At 44.1% G+C, this 19,845-nt stretch overlaps 1 protein-coding gene across 8 annotated transcripts in view; it reads right to left on the bottom strand.

The window, feature by feature from the left end:
* The window catches only part of DNAH9 (dynein axonemal heavy chain 9), a 200,061-nt gene that overhangs the window by 65,395 nt on the left and 114,821 nt on the right, over positions 1-19,845 (bottom strand). For 7 of the 8 annotated variants that reach the window (XM_084491757.1, XM_084491762.1, XM_084491759.1 and 4 more), the window contains 6 exons: positions 17,668-17,856; positions 16,124-16,359; positions 14,142-14,264; positions 12,221-12,425; positions 4,831-4,995; positions 2,365-2,505 (listed from right to left, as the gene is read on the bottom strand). In XM_084491757.1, coding sequence (XP_084347883.1) covers positions 2,365-2,505; positions 4,831-4,995; positions 12,221-12,425; positions 14,142-14,264; positions 16,124-16,359; positions 17,668-17,856 — 1,059 coding nt within the window. The remainder of the gene's footprint in view (positions 1-2,364; positions 2,506-4,830; positions 4,996-12,220; positions 12,426-14,141; positions 14,265-16,123; positions 16,360-17,667; positions 17,857-19,845) is intronic. The other variant, XM_084491761.1, reaches the window with a different exon arrangement.

The raw sequence follows: 19,845 nt of genomic DNA, 5'->3' as shown, positions 1-19,845 counted from the left end.
AAACCATTTAGAAGTAGTACTAGATTACAATGCCATCTCATTTAACCCTCCATTCCCCAAAATACCTTTCTCCTGTAACAAAAAATGTTTTCCATGCATTAAAACATTAAAAATGGAACTCTTCAATAAATACCCAGAAGCTCTGCTGGCCAGAACCATTTTTACTGCAGCAGGTCCTTAGAAGCTGTGCAGGGGCCAAGACAGCCCCACTGTCTTGGGCAGCACAAACAGGACACAGAAAGAGGGGTTCTGCCTAAGAAGCTTCCAGGATAAAGGAGATAGTTTGAGAGAAGCCTCCCTCCCCACCAGCCAAGGAGCAGAAAACAACTGATCAAGTGAAGCTCAGACATGAACCAAAGACAGGAGCTATGAATTCATCACTGGGCATATATTTCACTCTAAAGATCTTGCTCCTCCTTTGCAGCAAGTGGAGTCTCAGCCCACTCATACTTGCCATAAAGGGGAAAGCCAATATCTCAAAGCTAACCAAGAAACTTGGAAACACGACCATTCCCACAAAAGCTGCTGCCTTCCCGCTAGGCTTTGCTGCCACACAGCGAGTAGGAAGTTCAGCCCCATCACTAGGACCAGTGATAATTACATTGCCATCAACTTGTCATGTTGGAAATCTTCTCCAGGTGTTCGAGCAGAAACAGCTCCAGGCTAGAACGTTCTCCAAAGGAGAGACACCATTTCCAGCTCTGTACGTAATGTGTCCATACACTACAGAGTGATACTTTGCTGAGCAGAGGATATTCTAGGTTAATAGGACAGAAAAAGAGAAAGAAAAAAAAAAAAAGGCCTTTGGAGCACAGCCCCTTTGGCTATGTCTGTTCTCCATATATTTTAGGAGCACAGACAGGGCAAGAAGTGGCCTCTCTCCCAACATCATCCCCATTGGGTGTCCATACTGACACCACAGGCATGCCTGCAGTTAAGCCTGCCAGCTGTTAAGATGCCCAAAAATCCCATCTGGATTTCTAGTCTAAGATCCTTGTAGGAAAGGTTGGAGTCCTCCTCTTCTGTCTGATGACTGGATGACATTGTGAGAAGAGCAAGAACACAGCCCATGTGAGGGCTCCTCCAAACTGTAGCTAAGCATGCGTGTGGGCTCGCACTGACAGGTGGTGAGCATTCAGGTCACGTACATATTATCTATACCAACCATACACAGATACTAGCCCCAAGTCTGGGGTCACACCATGCTGTTGACTATCTTAAAGGTTTTGGCAACTGTACCATAGGAAGCTTTTAGGCTCCTTAGCCCCAGCTGTTTGAGCTCTTCTTGTCTCGGACAGATGGAAGTGGGCATGATTTGCCTTTTGTACAAAAGGTGGCAATAAATCCCTGGTGTTGTGGTTGCAGCAGGACAGGACTGTGTTTAGAGAGAGAATTGATGATTTAATACTGTGTCATTTGGAAAGTCAGGACTGTTTCAAGATCAAGATCTTGAATAATTGCTAAGGGTTGCAGCAATTCTCATTAACTTATGAAATACCTGCACAGACATTATGACCCTCATGACATCACAGATACAGAATTAAATGCAAATATAAAGCAAAGATTAACTGAGGGAGAAAGTGACTCCAAACGCTGTGCAAAATCTCTGTGCATAAATATATAAAATACACAGAAAAAAAAAAAAAAGTACTTTATTGGCTCTTTCCCAAGATGATCTTTTTCAAATCCATTGCTCATCTTGATCTGCCAGGACAAAAAGTCTGTGCATATGGAGGAGATAACAAATGGCTTGTAGAGTTCTACTTTGCAAAAAACTTGAATTTTTAGTAATAAAGGCTGTTAATGCACCTCTAAGTCAGACTGTGACTTTTCACTGTGACTATGACTTCAGTTCACTTGCTTACAAAGAAACCAAGGAAAAGAAAGAAAAGCTAATTAAGGCTGATCCAACCTGATCTCAATCTAACCACCTGAGGTGGAGATGACCAGCAAATGGAGAGTCAAATACAGATGCCAGCCCACACGCAATATGTAGCACAATCGTACCTTTTCCTTCAACACTCATGCTGCTCATCACTGGGTCTTGCAGGCTTACTGATAAAACACTATTTCTACCACCATGGGCAGAGATAAATGCGCTCTGCTCATCATTTTCAAGAATTATCAGACAAACTTTTCCCAGTAATTACTTAACACTCTTACAACATGTATTAATAATAATATAGGTAGACTTCTAAATATTTTTTTTTCATAAAACCAAAGGAGCAGAAGGAATTGGATTAGATTACCTTCTTATTCAAATTACCCTCATAGCTCAAATACCCTCAAGAGAAAACGTTTATGCTTGGTAAGAGAAGGAAGGAGCTCAGCTGCCTTCTGCTGCCATGGGAGCAGGGACAGTACCTTCAGAGAAAACTGGTACATGGGATGGATGGCATGGAGGTCATTCATGGTGAAGTACAACAGAGAGGCCCGTGCGGCTGCAGGCCTGTAGTGCTCCCTTGCCTCATTAATCTTGGCTTCAGTCACCTTTGACTCCTGGACCTGGAAGGAAAACACAGAGCAAAACTATGGTGAAAACATCCTTGCACATTGAGTGAACATGCAGATCAAGGGAAGGTTGTTATCTGCCACAAAGACACTAGGTCAAGAAGTGGGCAACTGGCATGCGGTCTCTGCTCTCCAGAGCATGGTGCATCAGGCTCGAGCCATTTGCTTCTAGCAACCACCTTCCTCTGGTATATTCTCCATTTATCTGCATTTATACTCACATTGTCCAGTCCTCTGCTTCCCCAAGCCCCCCCTCCAGAGTTCTCACTACAGTTCCTGTTCTTCACTAACTGGAATTATTTTCATCATCAATGAGCTTCTCCTGCTAATTGTCCCCTCCTGTGCAAATCATTAATAACACAGGGCTGAACAGACAGTGCTTCTCTTGAGATGATTTCCCCCAAGGCTGAGAACTGCTACAATTTAATGGCTATTTGCTGCCTTTCTTCTCCAGCATCTAATGCACCCCTGCCTGGATGGTCAGGTGTCAGCACAGCTGCTGTGATGGATATGGTGAAAATCCTTTTGGCAGATACATCACTCTTCTAACATCTCGGTCCTGTTCATTCTTTTAATCCACTTCAGCATCATAAAGTGACATCCTTGATTCTCTTGGGGATTATTTTAGGCTCAGACTACATACAGTCATAAGTGTCTTTCAGCGCTGATCCAACTAGCTCAGCGAACCATTCAGTGGGGATGTGGCAGAAAGGGGCTCAAGCATATGTGGTACAAACCTGCAGAGCACAACACAGCCCCCAGAGAAATGCACACTGCTGGGACTCTCTCTGCCATGATCTGAGCACAACAAACCTTCCCAATGAAGCTCTGACTGAGCCTTAACCTGTTATGTGCAACCAACACATGTTGGGATCTATGGGATTAGTCTGTTTGCACGTCCCTGAAAGCAATGATGGGCTGTAGAATCTCAAAAAAAAAAAAAAAAAAAAAAAAAAAAAAAAAAAAAAAAAAGCATCTGCAAAGTTTGCAGCAACAAACACCTGCATGGGCCATGAACAGACCTAATGCACCCATACATGTCAGATGAGCTTTCCTCATCCCCATGCCCTCTCTGGTAGCACTTACATCTCTTCACTGTCTACACAGGGAGGCCAGGGTCTATCCTTGACTTAGCCAACTTTCAGTTGTACTACCCACAAAATGCTTACTAAATCTAATAGCATAAAAGCCAAAGGTGGGGAAGACAGTTGCTCTTCATAAACATAGTGGGGAGAATTGGTATAGGAAAGAAAATACTGGCTGAACATTATTTTGTGTAGACAAACCAAGAACAGAGTAGGGGTTGACTTGAGAAGCAGAGTTCTAACATTGTCCTGAGATTGCTTTCCATGTGGGTACCAAAATCATAAAAAACAAATCCAAAGTCCAACATCCATCCCCATCGCCACAGTGTTGGCAGTGACCAACATTTCAGCCTCATCTTGTTCAGAAGCTGAACCATCTCAAGAACACTTTCTTCAATAAGGAGATGCCAACCTTGCCATACCAAAACATCCCTTCAACATGCCCTTTGAGCATACCATCCTTAGGAAGCTGGATGCATATGATGTTCCATAAAGAGCTAGCAGAAATCATTCAATTTTTTCATGTGGAGGCAGTTCCAGCCTGACCTGAGCACATGGGTAACCTATCCAGGCAGCAAGGACCCATGGGCTGGAGGACAAGTGCAGGCTGTGAAGACGAAAGGACTGGGGAGGGCAGCAGCTGAGGATGGTCTGACAGAAGTCCTATTGCAATCCTGTCATGACAACATTTCTCAAATTCCCTTAGCATCAGGGCAAAACCACCATTTAACTATCCCCATGTGGCCAGCAAGGTGACCCAGGTAAATGACAACACTGACAGTGCACAGCCATTGCACCAGCTGATTTACACCCTAAGGAACGGATGGGTATGAAATACTCAAGTTCTTGCAGATTTACTTGAGATCACAAGCTCTACAGACTCTAGTCCCCTGTCAGTACTAAAATGCAACCTAACTGAAGAAGTATGATGTATTCAGAATTATGCTGGAGCAGTTTAAAGCTGCCTTGCTACAGTGTGTAAATTTTATCATTTTTACATCAGGTATTGCCATTTTCTCTTGGTCTTAAATAGTCCATTTAACATACAAAAGCTCCAAAGAATTAAATAGCTTAAAGCTGGCCAGAATGGAGAGCACTTCAATTTATACCACTTTCTATTTACTACTCAGCAGAAGTCATACAGACCAGCATAGCAAAGAGGCTATGTTTCACCCACAAATCCTTAACGATAACATCATACACATTTTTCTCTGGGCTATCACTGTCTTTTTACCTTTTCTTCAATTTCTGCTGCTGTCTGTTTAGTGATCTCCAAGTTTTCCACCAGTGCTGTGTCTCCCAGGAAGTTCCCAGATGCCGATGACAGTCGAGAGAGCAGGTTGTCCTCTAATGTTTTCAAGGTGATTTTGAATCCATTCTGTTGCTTCGTGAGATCTGACTGCAAATAACCAGTGCAGAAAGTTTTAGCCACAAAACATGCAGTAAAGCAAGGATTAACCACCTTCACAGGGATAGGCTTCTAAGTAATCATTGCCACAGTCCAATATTGATTATTCCTGCTCTCTATGATTCTTGGGTATGGGGAGAGCTCTGAGGATCACTCCACACCTAATGTATCATTGATTCAGAGAAATCCTGAACAGCACAGAAAGCATCAGGAGAACTGAGCCCTTCCACTGGAAAAGTATTAAAGTGCTGGAAATGAAACAAGAGGAAAAGACATGCAGCCAATTCAGACATTCTCAAACACACATCCTGCAGCTCTTTCTTAAAAGGACTTATTTATTAGGCATAATTCAGCCTGGATAGTCCCTATGGAGCAAGCCCACATACTAACATAGCTGCTACTCACCCCCCTGTGAAGCTCTGCATACCCCACTTCAAGTCAACACCAGTCCCAACGGCAGTGAGAACTGAGGGGCTGAAAGCAGATGGTGAAACAATAGCAGGCTCACTAGGGCACAGAGATGAGCACAACTCATCTCAGGGTCGGAACTGAGAGCAAAGTCACAGTCTTGCTCATTGCTGCTCCCAGCTGGACCCTGGCCTCAAGACCTCACAGCCCATCAGCTAGATGTGCTAAAAGTTGTACATGCTGGGGGAGGCCCCACAAAAAAAGGGTTTGCAAAGTTAATGCGAAGATAGCCAAGCAGAAACAGACAATCAGCAATCATCTTGCCTCAAGGGCAGACCTTTTGAATTCTACCAAAAATTGCTCCTATTTCTGTGAAATAATTCTCCCTTGGCTCTCCCCAGCTACTTGTTCCATTTCCCTCTTCTGTAGAAACACCAGTGATTAACACTGTTCATAGTGGAAATAAAAACTCATCTGGCTTCTTTTTGAAATGGTCCTCCAGAACAGAGTCTGTTCTATGAAATGTGACTGCACTATTCTACATGTTTGCTGAACTTCAAGTGCATTATATTATTTCACTATGGGGTCCTATTGCAAATGCCTGTTTTTAATGGCATGACAGAAGACACCCCATAGCAAAGTCATGCATCTAGTTTGGATGCTGAAGTTATAAGCCTGGTGACTATCCCCTACAAAAATAAAGTCAACCACTAACACACTGTTATATAATACTCTGTCAAAGAGTAGTGTTTTAAGTCCAGACACTGTGTTTAAGTGACACAATGAAGTGATTCAAACAACTTGCAAAATAATGTTTTAAAGGCCTTCAGAAATTAGCCAGCTCCATGAAGTAGCAGAGGTGGTGCATGTGCAGCGCATATGGAATGGGTCACATCAACTGTCCCATGGTAGATTCAGTGGCATGAACCAAGAGATTTAATCCTCCAAAGACTCTTTCTGGAAAACCTACCCAACCTTCCAACCACCCACAGGGGCTGAAAGATTGCCAGAAATGGTAAATGTATCCCCATGCCTCTTCCAGTCCCACAAAAGGGAGGCACTAGTATTTGCTCTGTTGTCAGAGGTTTTCAAAGAGATTAACCAACTCTTTCATTAATAAGTAATCTTTCAATATTTGGGCTGAAATTTCATATACTTGCTGCACACACTCATTCTATGTTAATGTCAAGCCAAGTATTCAGCAGACTGTGCACTGAAGCATGCCGTTTATTGGTATTTCAGCTATAAATGGCTGTTCTTAAAGGCCTGTTCCTTAGGCATTACACACAGGAGTTTGAACATGGTGGTAAATATTTCACAAGTCTTGAAACAGAAAACTAACATGGCTAATTTTGTACGTTCCTGTCACTCAAGCATAGCATGCCTTGAAAAATAACATTTTGCAAGCTATTATTCCAGACCACAGACTGTAAGCCCTGCAGTTCTTAATGAGGACGTGTGTGACTTTTGCTCCAATAGCTTGTAATCACCATGCAATTTCTGAAAAGCACCCTTAGAAGGGCACACAATGCTGTATTTCCCACAACAGCCTGCATCTGTTGCAGCTTTATACTGCTATTGTTTTCAGAAGTAGCAAGGTCATCATTTCTTATTTCTGCAGTGGAGCTCATTATCTGTTATTTCACAGTTGATACATAACAGTGCTAATTCAGGGAAACAGGTTATTCTAAAACCCTTTAAAATCTTGCTTCATGGAAAAAAAAAAAAAAAAAAGGCCTACGGGCAGTTTGGCAGGACTCATTACCAGCACCATCCCAGGTCAGATACTAGACTGCAGTGAGCCACAGCAGCCACCTGTCCTATCTGCTGGGTTTACTCTATTATCTTAACATCACAAACCAGAGAAAAAACAAACCATTCAACCAAAACAAAGCAAACAAAACCCTTGTATTTTCAATCCACTTGTAAAGAGCTCTTTTTCTTCCTGAATTTCCCAGCAAGCCATGTGACCAGGATGGTGGACTGCTGCAGTACACCTGCAGACCTGACAGGGAAGGTCTCAGGACCTGTAGTTGCTTGCCTTGGCCTGAATTGGTTTCAGTTCCTTTGAGCCATGGTTGTCTCAAAGCCAGCTCCCTACTCCCTTAACCTGTTTTAGCCTGGCTTTAATTCAGAGTCACAGCATGCAGTTATTCTGCACAGCCTGAACTGCCTCTAGAACAAAAACGTGGCAGAGTACAAATGTGCCATGGTATCTGAGGTTTCAGACTCTGCGTACCCATTGTAGCAGGCGTGCAATGCTGTGAATGAGATAAAGCCAGTTCAAAGGTAAGAAGGAACAAAAAGACTGAATAATGAAGAAAGAGATTCCATAAGCAGACTCTCTCAAGAAAACACGCATAAAGTGTCGGTGTTACTGTAATTGGACTAATAATCTTGGACATGCTTTTGAGGGATCAGGCATGCTGACACCGGATGGGGCACAGCTGTCCAGGAGGGCGAAGAGAGTTCTGGGCAGTAAGCTGGCTGGGCTTATCAGGAGGGCTTTAAACTAGATGTGGTGAGGGAAGGGGATGCAGCTCTGAGTGAAGAAAGCATACCTGAGAACACTATCACTCTAAGTAACGGCAGGGAAATACTTGTGAACTGTCCCATTGCAATCAGGCAGGGTTCTAGAAACGCAATACGACTGATTGCCCAGCTGAAATGCCTCTACACCAATGCACGCATCATAGGAAACAAGCAAGAGGAACTGGAAACCATGGTGCAATTAGACAAATATGACCTGATTACTATCACCTGATTACTATCACTATCAACATGGTGGGATGGATCACATAATTGGAACATTTGAATAGAGGGCTACAAGCTCTTAAGAAGGGATAGACAGGGAAGGAAGTGAGGGGGGTGTTGGCCTCTACGCCAGGGAAGGAATTGATTGGGAAGAGTTGCCTTTGAGAAACAGCCACAGGCAGGTTGAGAGCTTATGGGTGAGAGTTAAGGACCACACCAATAAAGGACAGCTTGCGTTCAGGGTCTACCACAGACCGCCTGATCAAGAGAAGCCTGTGGACAAGGCATTCTTGCTTCAACTACAAGAAGCATCACACTCACACGCTCTCATCCTGATGGGGGACTTCAACCACTTGGATGTCTGCTGGGAAAACTACACAGCAGGCTGTGAGCAATCCAGAAGATTCCTGGAGTGTGTTGAGGATAACTTCCAGGTCCAGGTACTAGACAAACCAACCAGAGGAGAAGTGTTACTTTACCTGGTGCTCACCAACATGGAAGAGCTCATTAAAGAGGTCAAGACTGGAGGCAGTCTGAGCCGCAGTGACCATGGTTGAGTTTGCGATCTTGAGGAATACAGACCTGGCAAAGTCAGGGCTTCCAAAGAGCAAACTTCAAGCTGTTTAAAGACCTAGTAGCTGAGATCCCCTGGAACACTGTCCTTAGGGACAAAGGAGCTGAGCAGAGCTGGAGACTCTTTAAGGATGTTTTCCTTAGAGCACAAGAATTCTCCATCCCCCTGCATAAAAAAGAGGGCAGAGAGGGCAGACAACTGGGACGGCTGAGCAAGGACCTGCTGGTCAAACTGAGGTGCAAGAAGAAAATGCACAGGCAGTGGAAGCAGGGACATGTGGCCTGGGAAGAGTACAGGGATGCGGTCCAGATATGCAAGGATGGGATCAGGAAAGCCAAGGCACAGATGGAACAGAGCTTGGCAAGGGATGCAAAGAATAACAGCAAGGGATTCTGTAGGTACATTGCTCAGAAAAGAAAGGCCAAGGAGAGTGTACCCCCTCTGATGGATGCGAAGAGTGAACTGGCAGTGACAGACTTGGAGAAGGCTGAAGTACTCAACAACTTCTTTGCCTCAGTCTTCACTGCCAGTCAGGCTTCCCATGTCATTCATTTTCCTGAACCCATAGATGGAGGTTGGGGGAGCAAAGTCCTGCCCACTGTAAGTGAAGAGCAGGTTGGAGACCACCTATTTGAAAAGTCCTACAATGAAAAGTTTCTACAATGGAGTGACTGCATCAGTTGACAAAGGACGACCGGTCTACCTGCACTTCTGCAAGGCCTTTCACATGGTCCCTCATGACATCCTGGTCTCCAAAATGGAGAGAAATAGATTTTATGGGTGGACCATTCAGTGGACAAGGAGTTGGCTTGAAGGTCACACCCAGACAGTGGTGGTCAATGGCTCTATGTCCAGGTGGAGGCCAGTGACGAGTGGTGTCCCTCAGGGGTCTGTCCTGGGACTGGTACTGTTTAATATCTTCATCAGTGACACAGACAGTGGGATCGAGTGCACTCTCAGCAAGTTTGCAGATGACACCAAGCTGAGTGGTGCAGTTGATACAACAGAAGGAAGGAATGCCATCCAAAGGGACATGGACAGGCCAGAGAAGTGGGCCCACATGAAACTAATGAGGTTCAACAAGTCCAGTGCAATGTGTTGCACGTGAGTCAGAGCAATCCCAGATGTGAGCACAGACTAGAAGAAGAATTCACTGAGACCAGCCCTGCAGAGAAGGACTTGGGGGTTCTGGTGGATGAAAGGCTTGACATGATCCAGCATTAGCAGTATGCACCCGCAGCCCAGAAGGCCAACTGCATCCCAGGCTGCATCAACAGAGGGGTGAGCAGCAGGGGAAGGAGGTGATTGTCCCCCTCTGCTCTGCCCTGGTGAGGCCCCACCTGGAGTAGTGTGTCCAGGTCTCGGGCCCCCAGCACAAGAAGGATGTGGGGCTGTTAGAATGGGTCCAGAGAAGGGCCACAAAGATGATCAAGGGGCTGGAGCCCCTTGATCATGAAGAAAGGCTGAGAGAGCTGGGGCTGTTCAGCCTGCAGAAGAGAAGGCTCTGGGGTGACCTCATCACAACTTTCCAGTACTTGAAGGGGGCTTATAAAAAAGCTGGAGAGTGACTCTTTGCTCAACCAGATATTGACAGGATGAGGGGGAATGGTTTTAAACTAAAAGAAGGGAGATCTAGATTAGAGCCCATGGTAGGGGGGTTGGAACTAGGTGATCTTTAATGTCCTTTCCAACCCAAGCCATTCTATGATTCTATGATGATTCTATTAAGTTGATCATTTTATTAACAATAAATTCTGGTCTCCATGTGTAAGGTTGCTCCATAAGGAGATTTTGAGAACAGCATCTACTGCACAGGTCTGTAGGAGCCACCTCCATCTGCCCATGCGTCAGAGCCTTCCCCAGCTGCCAAATCCATCCCTGTTGTCCCAGGGAATAAAGAACTGCTAAGAGCACACCTTGAGAAGTGGCCTCTACTTTGGGGAATCCGGCAATACAAACATGTTTTCAAGGATCTCCCCACAGCTATCAGACAGCAGCCCCAGTGGTTTTGTCCATGTTAGTAAATGAAATAGAGGCAGAAGAAGAGAATCAGAGGGGGTAAAAAAAAAAAAAAAAAGTCTTAAATATTCCTACAGAAAAGGAAAATTGCATCCCACACTAATCTACATCTATTTAGTGTTAATGAAGCCCCAAATCCCCTGGAGCTGGAGGCATGGCTGACACCCAGGGATAGGTTTCCATGCTCTTGTGTCCAACCTTCCTCTTCCACGGCGCACACATCCTGAAGAAGCAAGGACTCCAAAAGATACGATGCTCATTTCACATCATTTTCACTGCTCCCTAATACACAGTTCTTTTATAGCAAGGGAGGAAGTGCTGCAGATAACAAATTTCCAGAGCCTAATAGTGGATTTGATGACTGCACATGATATTGAATTTGTCTTTCTTATTGTGACAACAGCCATTAACAGCAGCACTGCTGAGGCTAAGAGGAATGGTCCTAAATGTACCAGCAGTTAACGACACTGCTGTGCTACCCATGGTCAGCCCACACAGCCCCCTTCTGTGCAAATCAGCAAAAGCAAGTGCCCGCACACAGCCTGTGCATGACAGCGATGAGCGAGTGCCAGGGTGCCTGATGGAGATGCTCTGGGTCCCTCATGGTCCCAGCAAGATAACCACGGATTACACATTAAATCAGTTCATTACGTACTTTTTATGCCATCTTTTGGCTCGTTAGCACATGAGTCTGTTTCAAACGAAATGCATCATTAAGACTGCACAGCTAACGTGTTTTAGAATCTCATTAAATGAAAAGATTATTACAAAACTGGCCTGGCCTGACTGAATGTGTGCAGTAAATTTATTCTCACCCTCAGTAAATATTTAGTATTATACATATCCATTATATTGCTAAATGTGCTGTTAGCAAAAAAGCTTTTATTCAAAAAGTTATATTGAAACTGAAGACATACTTATTAAAACAAAAACAAAGAAGGGAGAGAAAGAGGAAGAAGGAAAGGGAGAGGGAGAGAGGGGGAGGGAGAGGGAGAGAATATTTTGGCCAATTACAAGACAGTGGGAAGAAGAACCAGAACAGAAAAAAAAATAGTTACCAGCCTCACAATATTTACAGTGGGAGTCTGGTGCCATAAAAGGATAAAATTAAGTGAGATTAATTCCACAGATACTATTTTGGAGGTAAAGTCTAGAGAAAAATGACATAATGAGAATCTCAGTTACCAATTACAAGAGGAATAGGATGAGATATTGTTACCCAAATTTTTTGAGGGGAAAAAAAAAAAAAAAATACTTGAAATTCCAGTTTAAGTATTCCCAAAATGCCAAGAAAACAAGAAGTTGAAGAAAAAATCCTCATCCGAGGGAAATCTCTTGATTTTACAGAGAGCTCTGTGATCTCTACACCTTTGCACATGAAATGCTATTTGTTTTAAAATAGCTGAATTTAATAAAAAATAAAAAATTACTGCCTCCTAGTGCAAGCTCCCAGCTACTGACCTTGAGCTCCTCCAAGTCTGGCCTCTCCATGCTGACCACTGCTGCAAGCAGCTGGTCCTCCAAGCCATCCCGTGTGACGGTGAAGTTGATGAGGGTGCACTGTGCCTGCAGCTCAGGTTGGAAATGTGGGTTTGCTAGCTTTGTGTGGAGGATGAGACGGAAAGCAGGGTTGTATTCACATTCTTTGTCCCCGATCTTAATGTACCTGAAATTACAGCAGGAGAATGAGCTCACATCTCTTCCAGGATGTTTCACCCAAATACAAATGGTGGTATCAGCCAATGGAATCTACCAGCAATGGGACTTTGCACACAGCAATCACTTTTAAAGCAGAAAGTATTTGAAATTGGACCCACTTGAAACACTCCTGATTTGGGATAAAAACCCCACAGTCCTGCCCCTGAATTTTGGCCTCTCTTTGAGAAGACTCACAGTTTCCAGCATTGGGGTGGTCAGTATGTGCCAGAAACCTTCCTTGCTTTGTATGGAGACCATATTCTGCCTATGGCTGGCATTACATGGAAGAAAAGCCTCCCAGCATTGAGATTCTAACTGGCGTCAGATAAAATTGTCTTGTATGTGGGCTTGAGCCAAGCTGGCTGATCACACTGAGCTTGAGCAGTGAAGCTGGGTTCAGAGAGCAGCTTGGTGCCATTCCTGGGAGGTAACATCGCTTGGGAAAACTCAGCTTTCTCTTGTTCCACCCAGTCTAAAACTCAGAGAGCAGGGAGGCTGAACCCCAGGAACTGAGGTGTTCTGAACCCAGGTTTGACAACACACATGGGAAACAGAGGAAAAGGGAAACTGGACATGTATGAGGGCAACAGTGATGCTTTCAGGGATGCAGCTGGGCTGTAATGGAAACAGTGGTGTCACCACAGGAATTTGAATACACTTTCCTGTCAAACATCAGGTGACTACGTCTCTTCTTGAGCACCTCTATTGCTTTTACAGCTGGGAAAATGAGGCAGAGAGAGATCACACAGCACAAGCAGTTCATGGCAGTGTCCAGGAGTGCCCTGATTCTAAGAAGCCTTCCTGTGCCAGGACTACCAAAGGCCATCCGTGTGTTCTACCAAAAAGCACTGGGACTTGAACTGGTCCTGGAAAACTTTAAACTCACAGTTAAGTATGGAAACAATCCTCAAGGAACTTAAGGAATGGAAGATCCAGCACTTAGCCAGGATTTTGTTTTTTACTTCTGAAAGCTAGAAGCAGGACTGCAGTTGGGTTGCTGCAGGAGGCACGGACTTGGAGAAGCCCAAGCAACATGCATCCTTCTAAAGGCAGGTGACTTTGCTCTGCAAAAACTGGAGAAACAGCATCAAAAGAGTCCCTGATCCAACTTTAGCTCTGAGCACAAGGTTTTATTGGTTGCCTTTGAGCACATTCTAAAAATGTGCTCATTTTGCACAAAAATGTTAATCCCTTGCTGCCCCTCTCTCTGAACTCCTCCAGGCTGGAGGATGACCAGTGACTGCCCTGAAGAACTTGCCCTCATTAAGGAACACTTATATATTCCTAATGCTTACATCTGTAGCTGTAATCCTAAATGATTTAGTGTTTGCTAAAATCCAAGGTTACTTTTTCTTCACAACAGCAATAGCTATTTTAGTAATAGTTCAGGACCAGGATAGCCAATTACAGACACCAAAGTCGTTATACAAAAGGTCTCACTTTTACATGAGGTTTCAATGGCACTGTCCAGCTAAAGGAAAAAGCCAGGTTTATTTCAAAGCCATGCTTTGACTGAATTGCCTGTGAATGCCTGATTTAAAATGCTCTCACTTCTGAAGGGAGGATGTTAGTGCTGCCATAGATGAGCACACAATTTGAGGTCAGAAAAGGAGAGCACAACAGCACAAAGATCCCAAACACCATGATGGAAGCACACATGCCATTAAGCCTTCCAGAAGCTCACCTTCCCTTCTTGATCATTTCTCTCCCCAGTAATGGCCCCAAAACTGGATCCACAGATTCCTCCAGGTTTTCAATCAAAACCTGTTCTCCCGTAGCCAGGGCTCGTTCCATCGTGTCCAGATACCTGTGGGAGACAGTGCTGGCATCCGTCATGGTGAGGCTGGATGCGATGCTTCGCAACAATGAGGCCGTGAAGGGGACAGAGGGGGGCTCTGCACTGCGAAAGCAGCTATGTGCACATGCCAGAACTTGCTAGAGAGGAAGAGGGGCAGGATGGTGTCAATACGCGGTATGGAAAGGGGCAGAGTCTTGGCCGAGAGAATGGGATTTCAGGTCTCCCAGGGACAAGCAGTAACAACTGCATCTTCTTTCTCAAGGGAAGAGCATGGGCAGCAGAGAACAGAAAAGGCTCAGACTGCTTTGTTTTTATCAAACACTTTGTTTTCCCCCAGAATCTACTGGTGCAGTTAACCTCACATAACAGCTAGGAAGAAGAGCAGGTTGCAGTTCCATTGTGCACAGGGTTTAAGGACATATTTAGGACAGTGTGACTATCATTTAATTCTTCCTTCCTCACAAGGAAACTGGGCTCCTCTTCACAGTGCCTAACTGCTGGTCAGGGATGCTCTGCACTGTGAAGGGCCACACACTTGTGCTCGCTCCTTTGTGGCTGCTCTGCACTTCACGCAACTTACTTCTCTGCAAAGAGGAGAGCAGGACCCTGGGCAGGCAGGGAGGGTGCTCACCAACTGCTGCTACCCCATCAAAGGAACCACTCAGCTAATTCCACTGGCTAAAACATCAGTACCTCACACAAAACCCCCCCTCTCAGAGTACCCTCTAGCTGGTATGCAGTCAGGAGGGGAAAAAGATGTTCTATGTTTGTACTGATGCCTGTAATGGCAGCATATAAATGTTAAGGAGTCTATTTCTCCTGTTCCAACCTGGAGGTTTGTAGCTAGGTGTCTCCTCTGGCATCCTTACTTTTCCCCAAGCTCCTTTGAAAAACTGCAAGGTATGGTGACCTGGTTGGCCAGGAAACAGAAATTTGCTTCTATAAAACAATACATGTATATCCATTTCCAAATGTATTGTCAGCCCACATGAGAGCAAAACTAATAACTTGTTATTTTCTATGAGGAAAGCAGAATAGGCACCACTGAAAGAACTTGAGCAACCCCAAGACATTGTGAGACATCAGATCAGACTCCAATGCAGGCAGAGCCAAACATCCCCGAATCTGCATGAACCTGCAAGCACTGAGCTCTCAAGCCACTCTCACCTATTGCCAATGCCTTGTTCTGTACATAAATTTTATATATATATATATATATATATATATATAAAAGTCTCAGGGCTCATTTCCAAGCAGGAATGTAACTCTGGGTCTGTTCCTTCCAGCTGGGAGTCCTTACTAGTGGGTAGAAATCAGTGCGACTTGATATAGCAGAAAACAGTGTTCTGACCAGAGATAAGCGCCAGGAGTGGAAAAGCCTTCCCACAAACTATCTGGGCAGAACAAGGCAGAGGTGTCGTGAAGAAAACCTCCTAGCTGGTGCCAACATGGGAGTAGAGTTAGCCCATGTGGATCTCAGGGAACAGAAAGCCTCAAGCCAGTTTCACCCTCTCCCTTCTTCCAGGAGCTCCACTCATCTGCCTGGGGAAAAGAGTCAGGACACAACACAGCATGAAGGTACGGGAGGACTGTGTTACATAGAGCTCAGCCTCCAGCACGTCGCTCTTTTCGTTCTCTGTTTCAGAAGAGTTTCTATGGTAACTTGGCCAAGCACTAAACAGCCCCTCTATTTAATGAGGAATCTCTATCATTTTGGTAATGAATAAGCAGCTCATGCACAAATACATTTAAGGGTTTTCCTCAGTGTAATTGGCTCTGATGGCTGCAGTTAAACATATGCTCTTCATCAAATACGACAGGCAGATAGCCATTAAAAGATACTGTGATGAGATAAAACTGATGTTTACCCCTTCTGCCCAATTCGGATCACTCGGAGGTCTTCACCATACTTGTTTTTGATCCATTTACTACCCTGCAACTGGGGATCCACCATGAGGGGCCAGCGTTCGCAGTTCGTGAGGATGGTGGCATTTTCAGTGGACATGCGGTCAGCTGGCAGCCCCTCGTTCTGCCAAGCTGCTATGTCAGCATCATCTGTCAACATGGTCAGAGGATCTAGGGATGGAGTTACAGGGATGGGCACCTGGCAGGAAAGGAGAAACACGTAAGTACAAGGTGGAGAGTACTGCTTGCAATATACTCCAGAGATGAGCAAACAACAATTTAAGCAAAGTTAGCCTAATTAAGAATTGAGAAGTCTTATTTATCAGTGGCTTGCCATTCTACAGGGTAGTTTTGATCTAGTGTTGTTGCCACTCCTGTTGTGAATGAGCATAAATTATGCATGGATCCCAAAGATTTTGCCTGCAGAGTACTGAGAGCCCCAAACGGCTGCAGCCGCACTGAGCAAGATCAGACCACACTCTGCTGTGTACAAGCTCTCTGAGATGACAGCTTGGAAGAATATAATTAACACCCTCATCAGCCTGCTGTTGTGTTGCAAAATGGCATCAGCAGTTCTAGAAACACTTCTCTGACATGGGAGGCCACTTCTGGGTGTGACAACCAGAAAGTTATCTGTGCCAGTCATCTGAACAGAAAGGGTCTTTAATTTTCACATGGAAATACAGGCAACTTCTGTGAAATTTCTAAGCATCAAGAGAGGCCATTTTTGGAACAACACTTCCTTTCTTAACCAAGCTTTTTTTTTTTTTTTTTTTTTTTTTTTTTTTTAAGAAAGCAGGATGATTATTATTTTTTTTCTCTCACATTCTGACTTGCCGATTTTCTTGGCTTTTTGATTTGGGCATCACTGCCAGTTGTGACCTTGTTTAAAAGCCTGTTGGCATTTCACCAGGATTTATAACATCCAGTTAGGTAATGATGTGCAAAAGCTCAATCCTGCTAGAGACAGAGCGCTTGCATTTACTTATGTATGAAGTACTTGGTAGAAATTAGTGAAATATTAAGCAAACCTGAAGCATGATGGTTTCCATCTGGTCAAAACAGCAAGACATGTTTGAAACCAGCTGAGAGGCATGACCAGAATGAATAGAGCTCATGTCCTACACGAAGTACCATCTGGAGTTTTTCCAAGCCTACCAAAGAGCTGGCAGTGAGCTCTGCCTGCTCCAAGCAGTCCCTTTTCCATACTATATCTCTCTTTCTTGGCTATGCCTGACTCCTGTAAAAATTGGCAACTGGGCTCCACATTTGAGGTGCTGCACAGGGACTTCTCCTCTATCCATGGGAGAATGGATGGGTCAAGGAGACTTGCATGGGTCAAGGAGACCACAATGTCTTTCCCAGAGAGGAGTGAATTAAGCATGGCTATGACTTGCTTCACAGTGCAGCTTGGTGGGACCTCACTTAGGAGACCCCGTATGGACAACAGAGCTTGTGGCCATATCATGCACAGTAACGACTGCTTTTCAGAGAAAGCAGGGCTTACTTTTAACTGGTGCAAATATGGCTTCCAGATTCCATCCAGGAGTTCTTGCCGGTATTTCTTGGTGAAGTATCCCAGGTAGGAGACAAAGGCTGTAATCAGTAAGACATCTCCACACAAGGTGCTCTGTTGCTGTTTGAAGTCCTTCACAACTTCAGCCCATCTCACATTCTCAGAGGCAAGTCCTCCAACCTACAATTTGCCAGGTCAAATTGATCATTATAGTTGTTCTGTAAGTAATACCTAAGGATCTGGCCACATTCATATTTTGTCCCTGACTTCAAACATCATTTCCTAAAGTTTAAAACCTGGATGTGAAATACCCAACAATTATTTTGCTAAAACCCTCCTGTTCTATGAAAGGCTGGTCCTGCTAATGAGTCTCATCTACCTGCTCCAGACCTCCTCTAAAGTCATCGAGGGAAGATGCATTCCTTCCTCAGCAGGAATTAATACAACAATTTTTGTGGGAGCCCATCAACTGTTAATTGCCTCAGCATTACACCCTCTCTCACTCAGAGGCTCCCCTCCAACAGCCACAAACTTCAGCTATTTCACACCGTTTATTATGACCTCTGCTAGGTGGCATTTTGCCTTTACAATCACAAACCCCTTAGGTCTACATTTTCCTTTCCCTTAAGACCCCATACAGAAAACACTTGCTCAGGGACACTTTTCATGAGCGTCCAATGGAAAAGCCATCCAACTGGGGGTTTACCAGTATTGAGGAAGCTATGGTATCTCCCTGCAAAATGAGGCATCTCTACATGCACAGCCAATTTCTTTGACCACTGGCATTTTTTGGGTCCCTTGTTCACCAAATCATGTGATTAGAAGAGATCCTGACCCTATTTTATATTTATTTTTTATAGACGACTTCAGCTCTAGCAATTAAGAAACACAGCCTGGAAAAAAGAATGTAATGTATCCTTCAGGTTCGCAAGCCATAAGAACCCAACAGAGTTTTAAATTGGCATTATGGATTTTGAGATCAAGAATGCTGAAGCTTATGGCCAAATTCACAATCACCCTCTTGATGTCAGGATGATCTGGAAATATGCATCTAATTTAAACATTCCACCCTAATCACGTCTCTGCCACCAACCAGGGCCACCCAGCATTTTCTATTTTTCTTCTTTGGTCTATAGTTCACACAAGCTTAGGATTCTTTTTATTTCTTGTTTTTCTTTAAAACTCCTCTAGATCTTTGTCTTTGCAAACCACCCCATGTAAAGGGGTGGTTCCCTCCTCCTAGCTCATTAATAAGATGTTAAATAGGGCCAGCTCTAACACAAATCCCTGTAAGTGTTATCACTTTGAATAACCTATTCCCCTAAATTAGTTTGTTCCTGATATGCAGAACACAGGTCCTCAGGAGGGCTGATACCACCACTATCTTTGCCTTAATAGCCACTGATGATTTATTTCTTCATGATTTAGTCTAAGGTGCCATGGATGCCAACCAGCCTCCAGGTACCTTCAGCATCTTGCAGCCAGGAATCACAGTTTAGCTATGCTTTCTGTTAAAAAGTGCATCCTTTTATGTGCTGTCTGACCTTTTCAATTGCTGAAATCTGTTCTCACAGTGGAAAAACACTGAACAATCACGCCTGCTTCACCCTCTCCATACCACTCATGGTTTCAAGCCCTTGATATCCCCTCTGCTGTCTCCTTTTGAGGTTGAAGAGCTTTAAGTCTATTCAATAATTCCTCATACAGAAGCCTTTTGATTGTCCTTGCAATCTTTATCTTTACTGAATGATGTAATCTTTATCCTCCAGTTTCTTTTTATCATTACCTTCTCTGCACCATTTCCAATTCTACTACATCCTTTCAGGTATGGCAGAGGGGGTGGAGGTACAGCTGCATATTCAAGATTTATTTGGAATGGATTTATATAGCAAGATTGTGACTTTTTTTTTTTCCTGTTTTGTTCTTTTCCTAATAAATACTAACATTCAATTTCAGCTTTGGTTTGGGGTTTGTTAATTTAATTTCTTTTTCCTCTGGGAGCACAGAGCTCACACGCTCAAAGAACTCTAACTCCATCGTTTTATTCCTGAATGATAATAACTAGCTCAGCATCACTTACAGGGCATGTAAAGTAAAAACTAATTTTTCCAACATGCATGACTTTACATTTGTGTGCTCTGCATTTCATACCTCCATCATGGGTATCGT

Source organism: Aythya ferina (genome assembly GCF_964211825.1).
Source record: "Aythya ferina genome assembly, chromosome: 18".
In the NCBI taxonomy this organism is placed as follows: Eukaryota; Metazoa; Chordata; class Aves; order Anseriformes; family Anatidae; genus Aythya; species Aythya ferina.
Note: the sequence above shows the minus strand (reverse complement) of the source record. Positions and strands in the feature narration are given on the sequence as shown.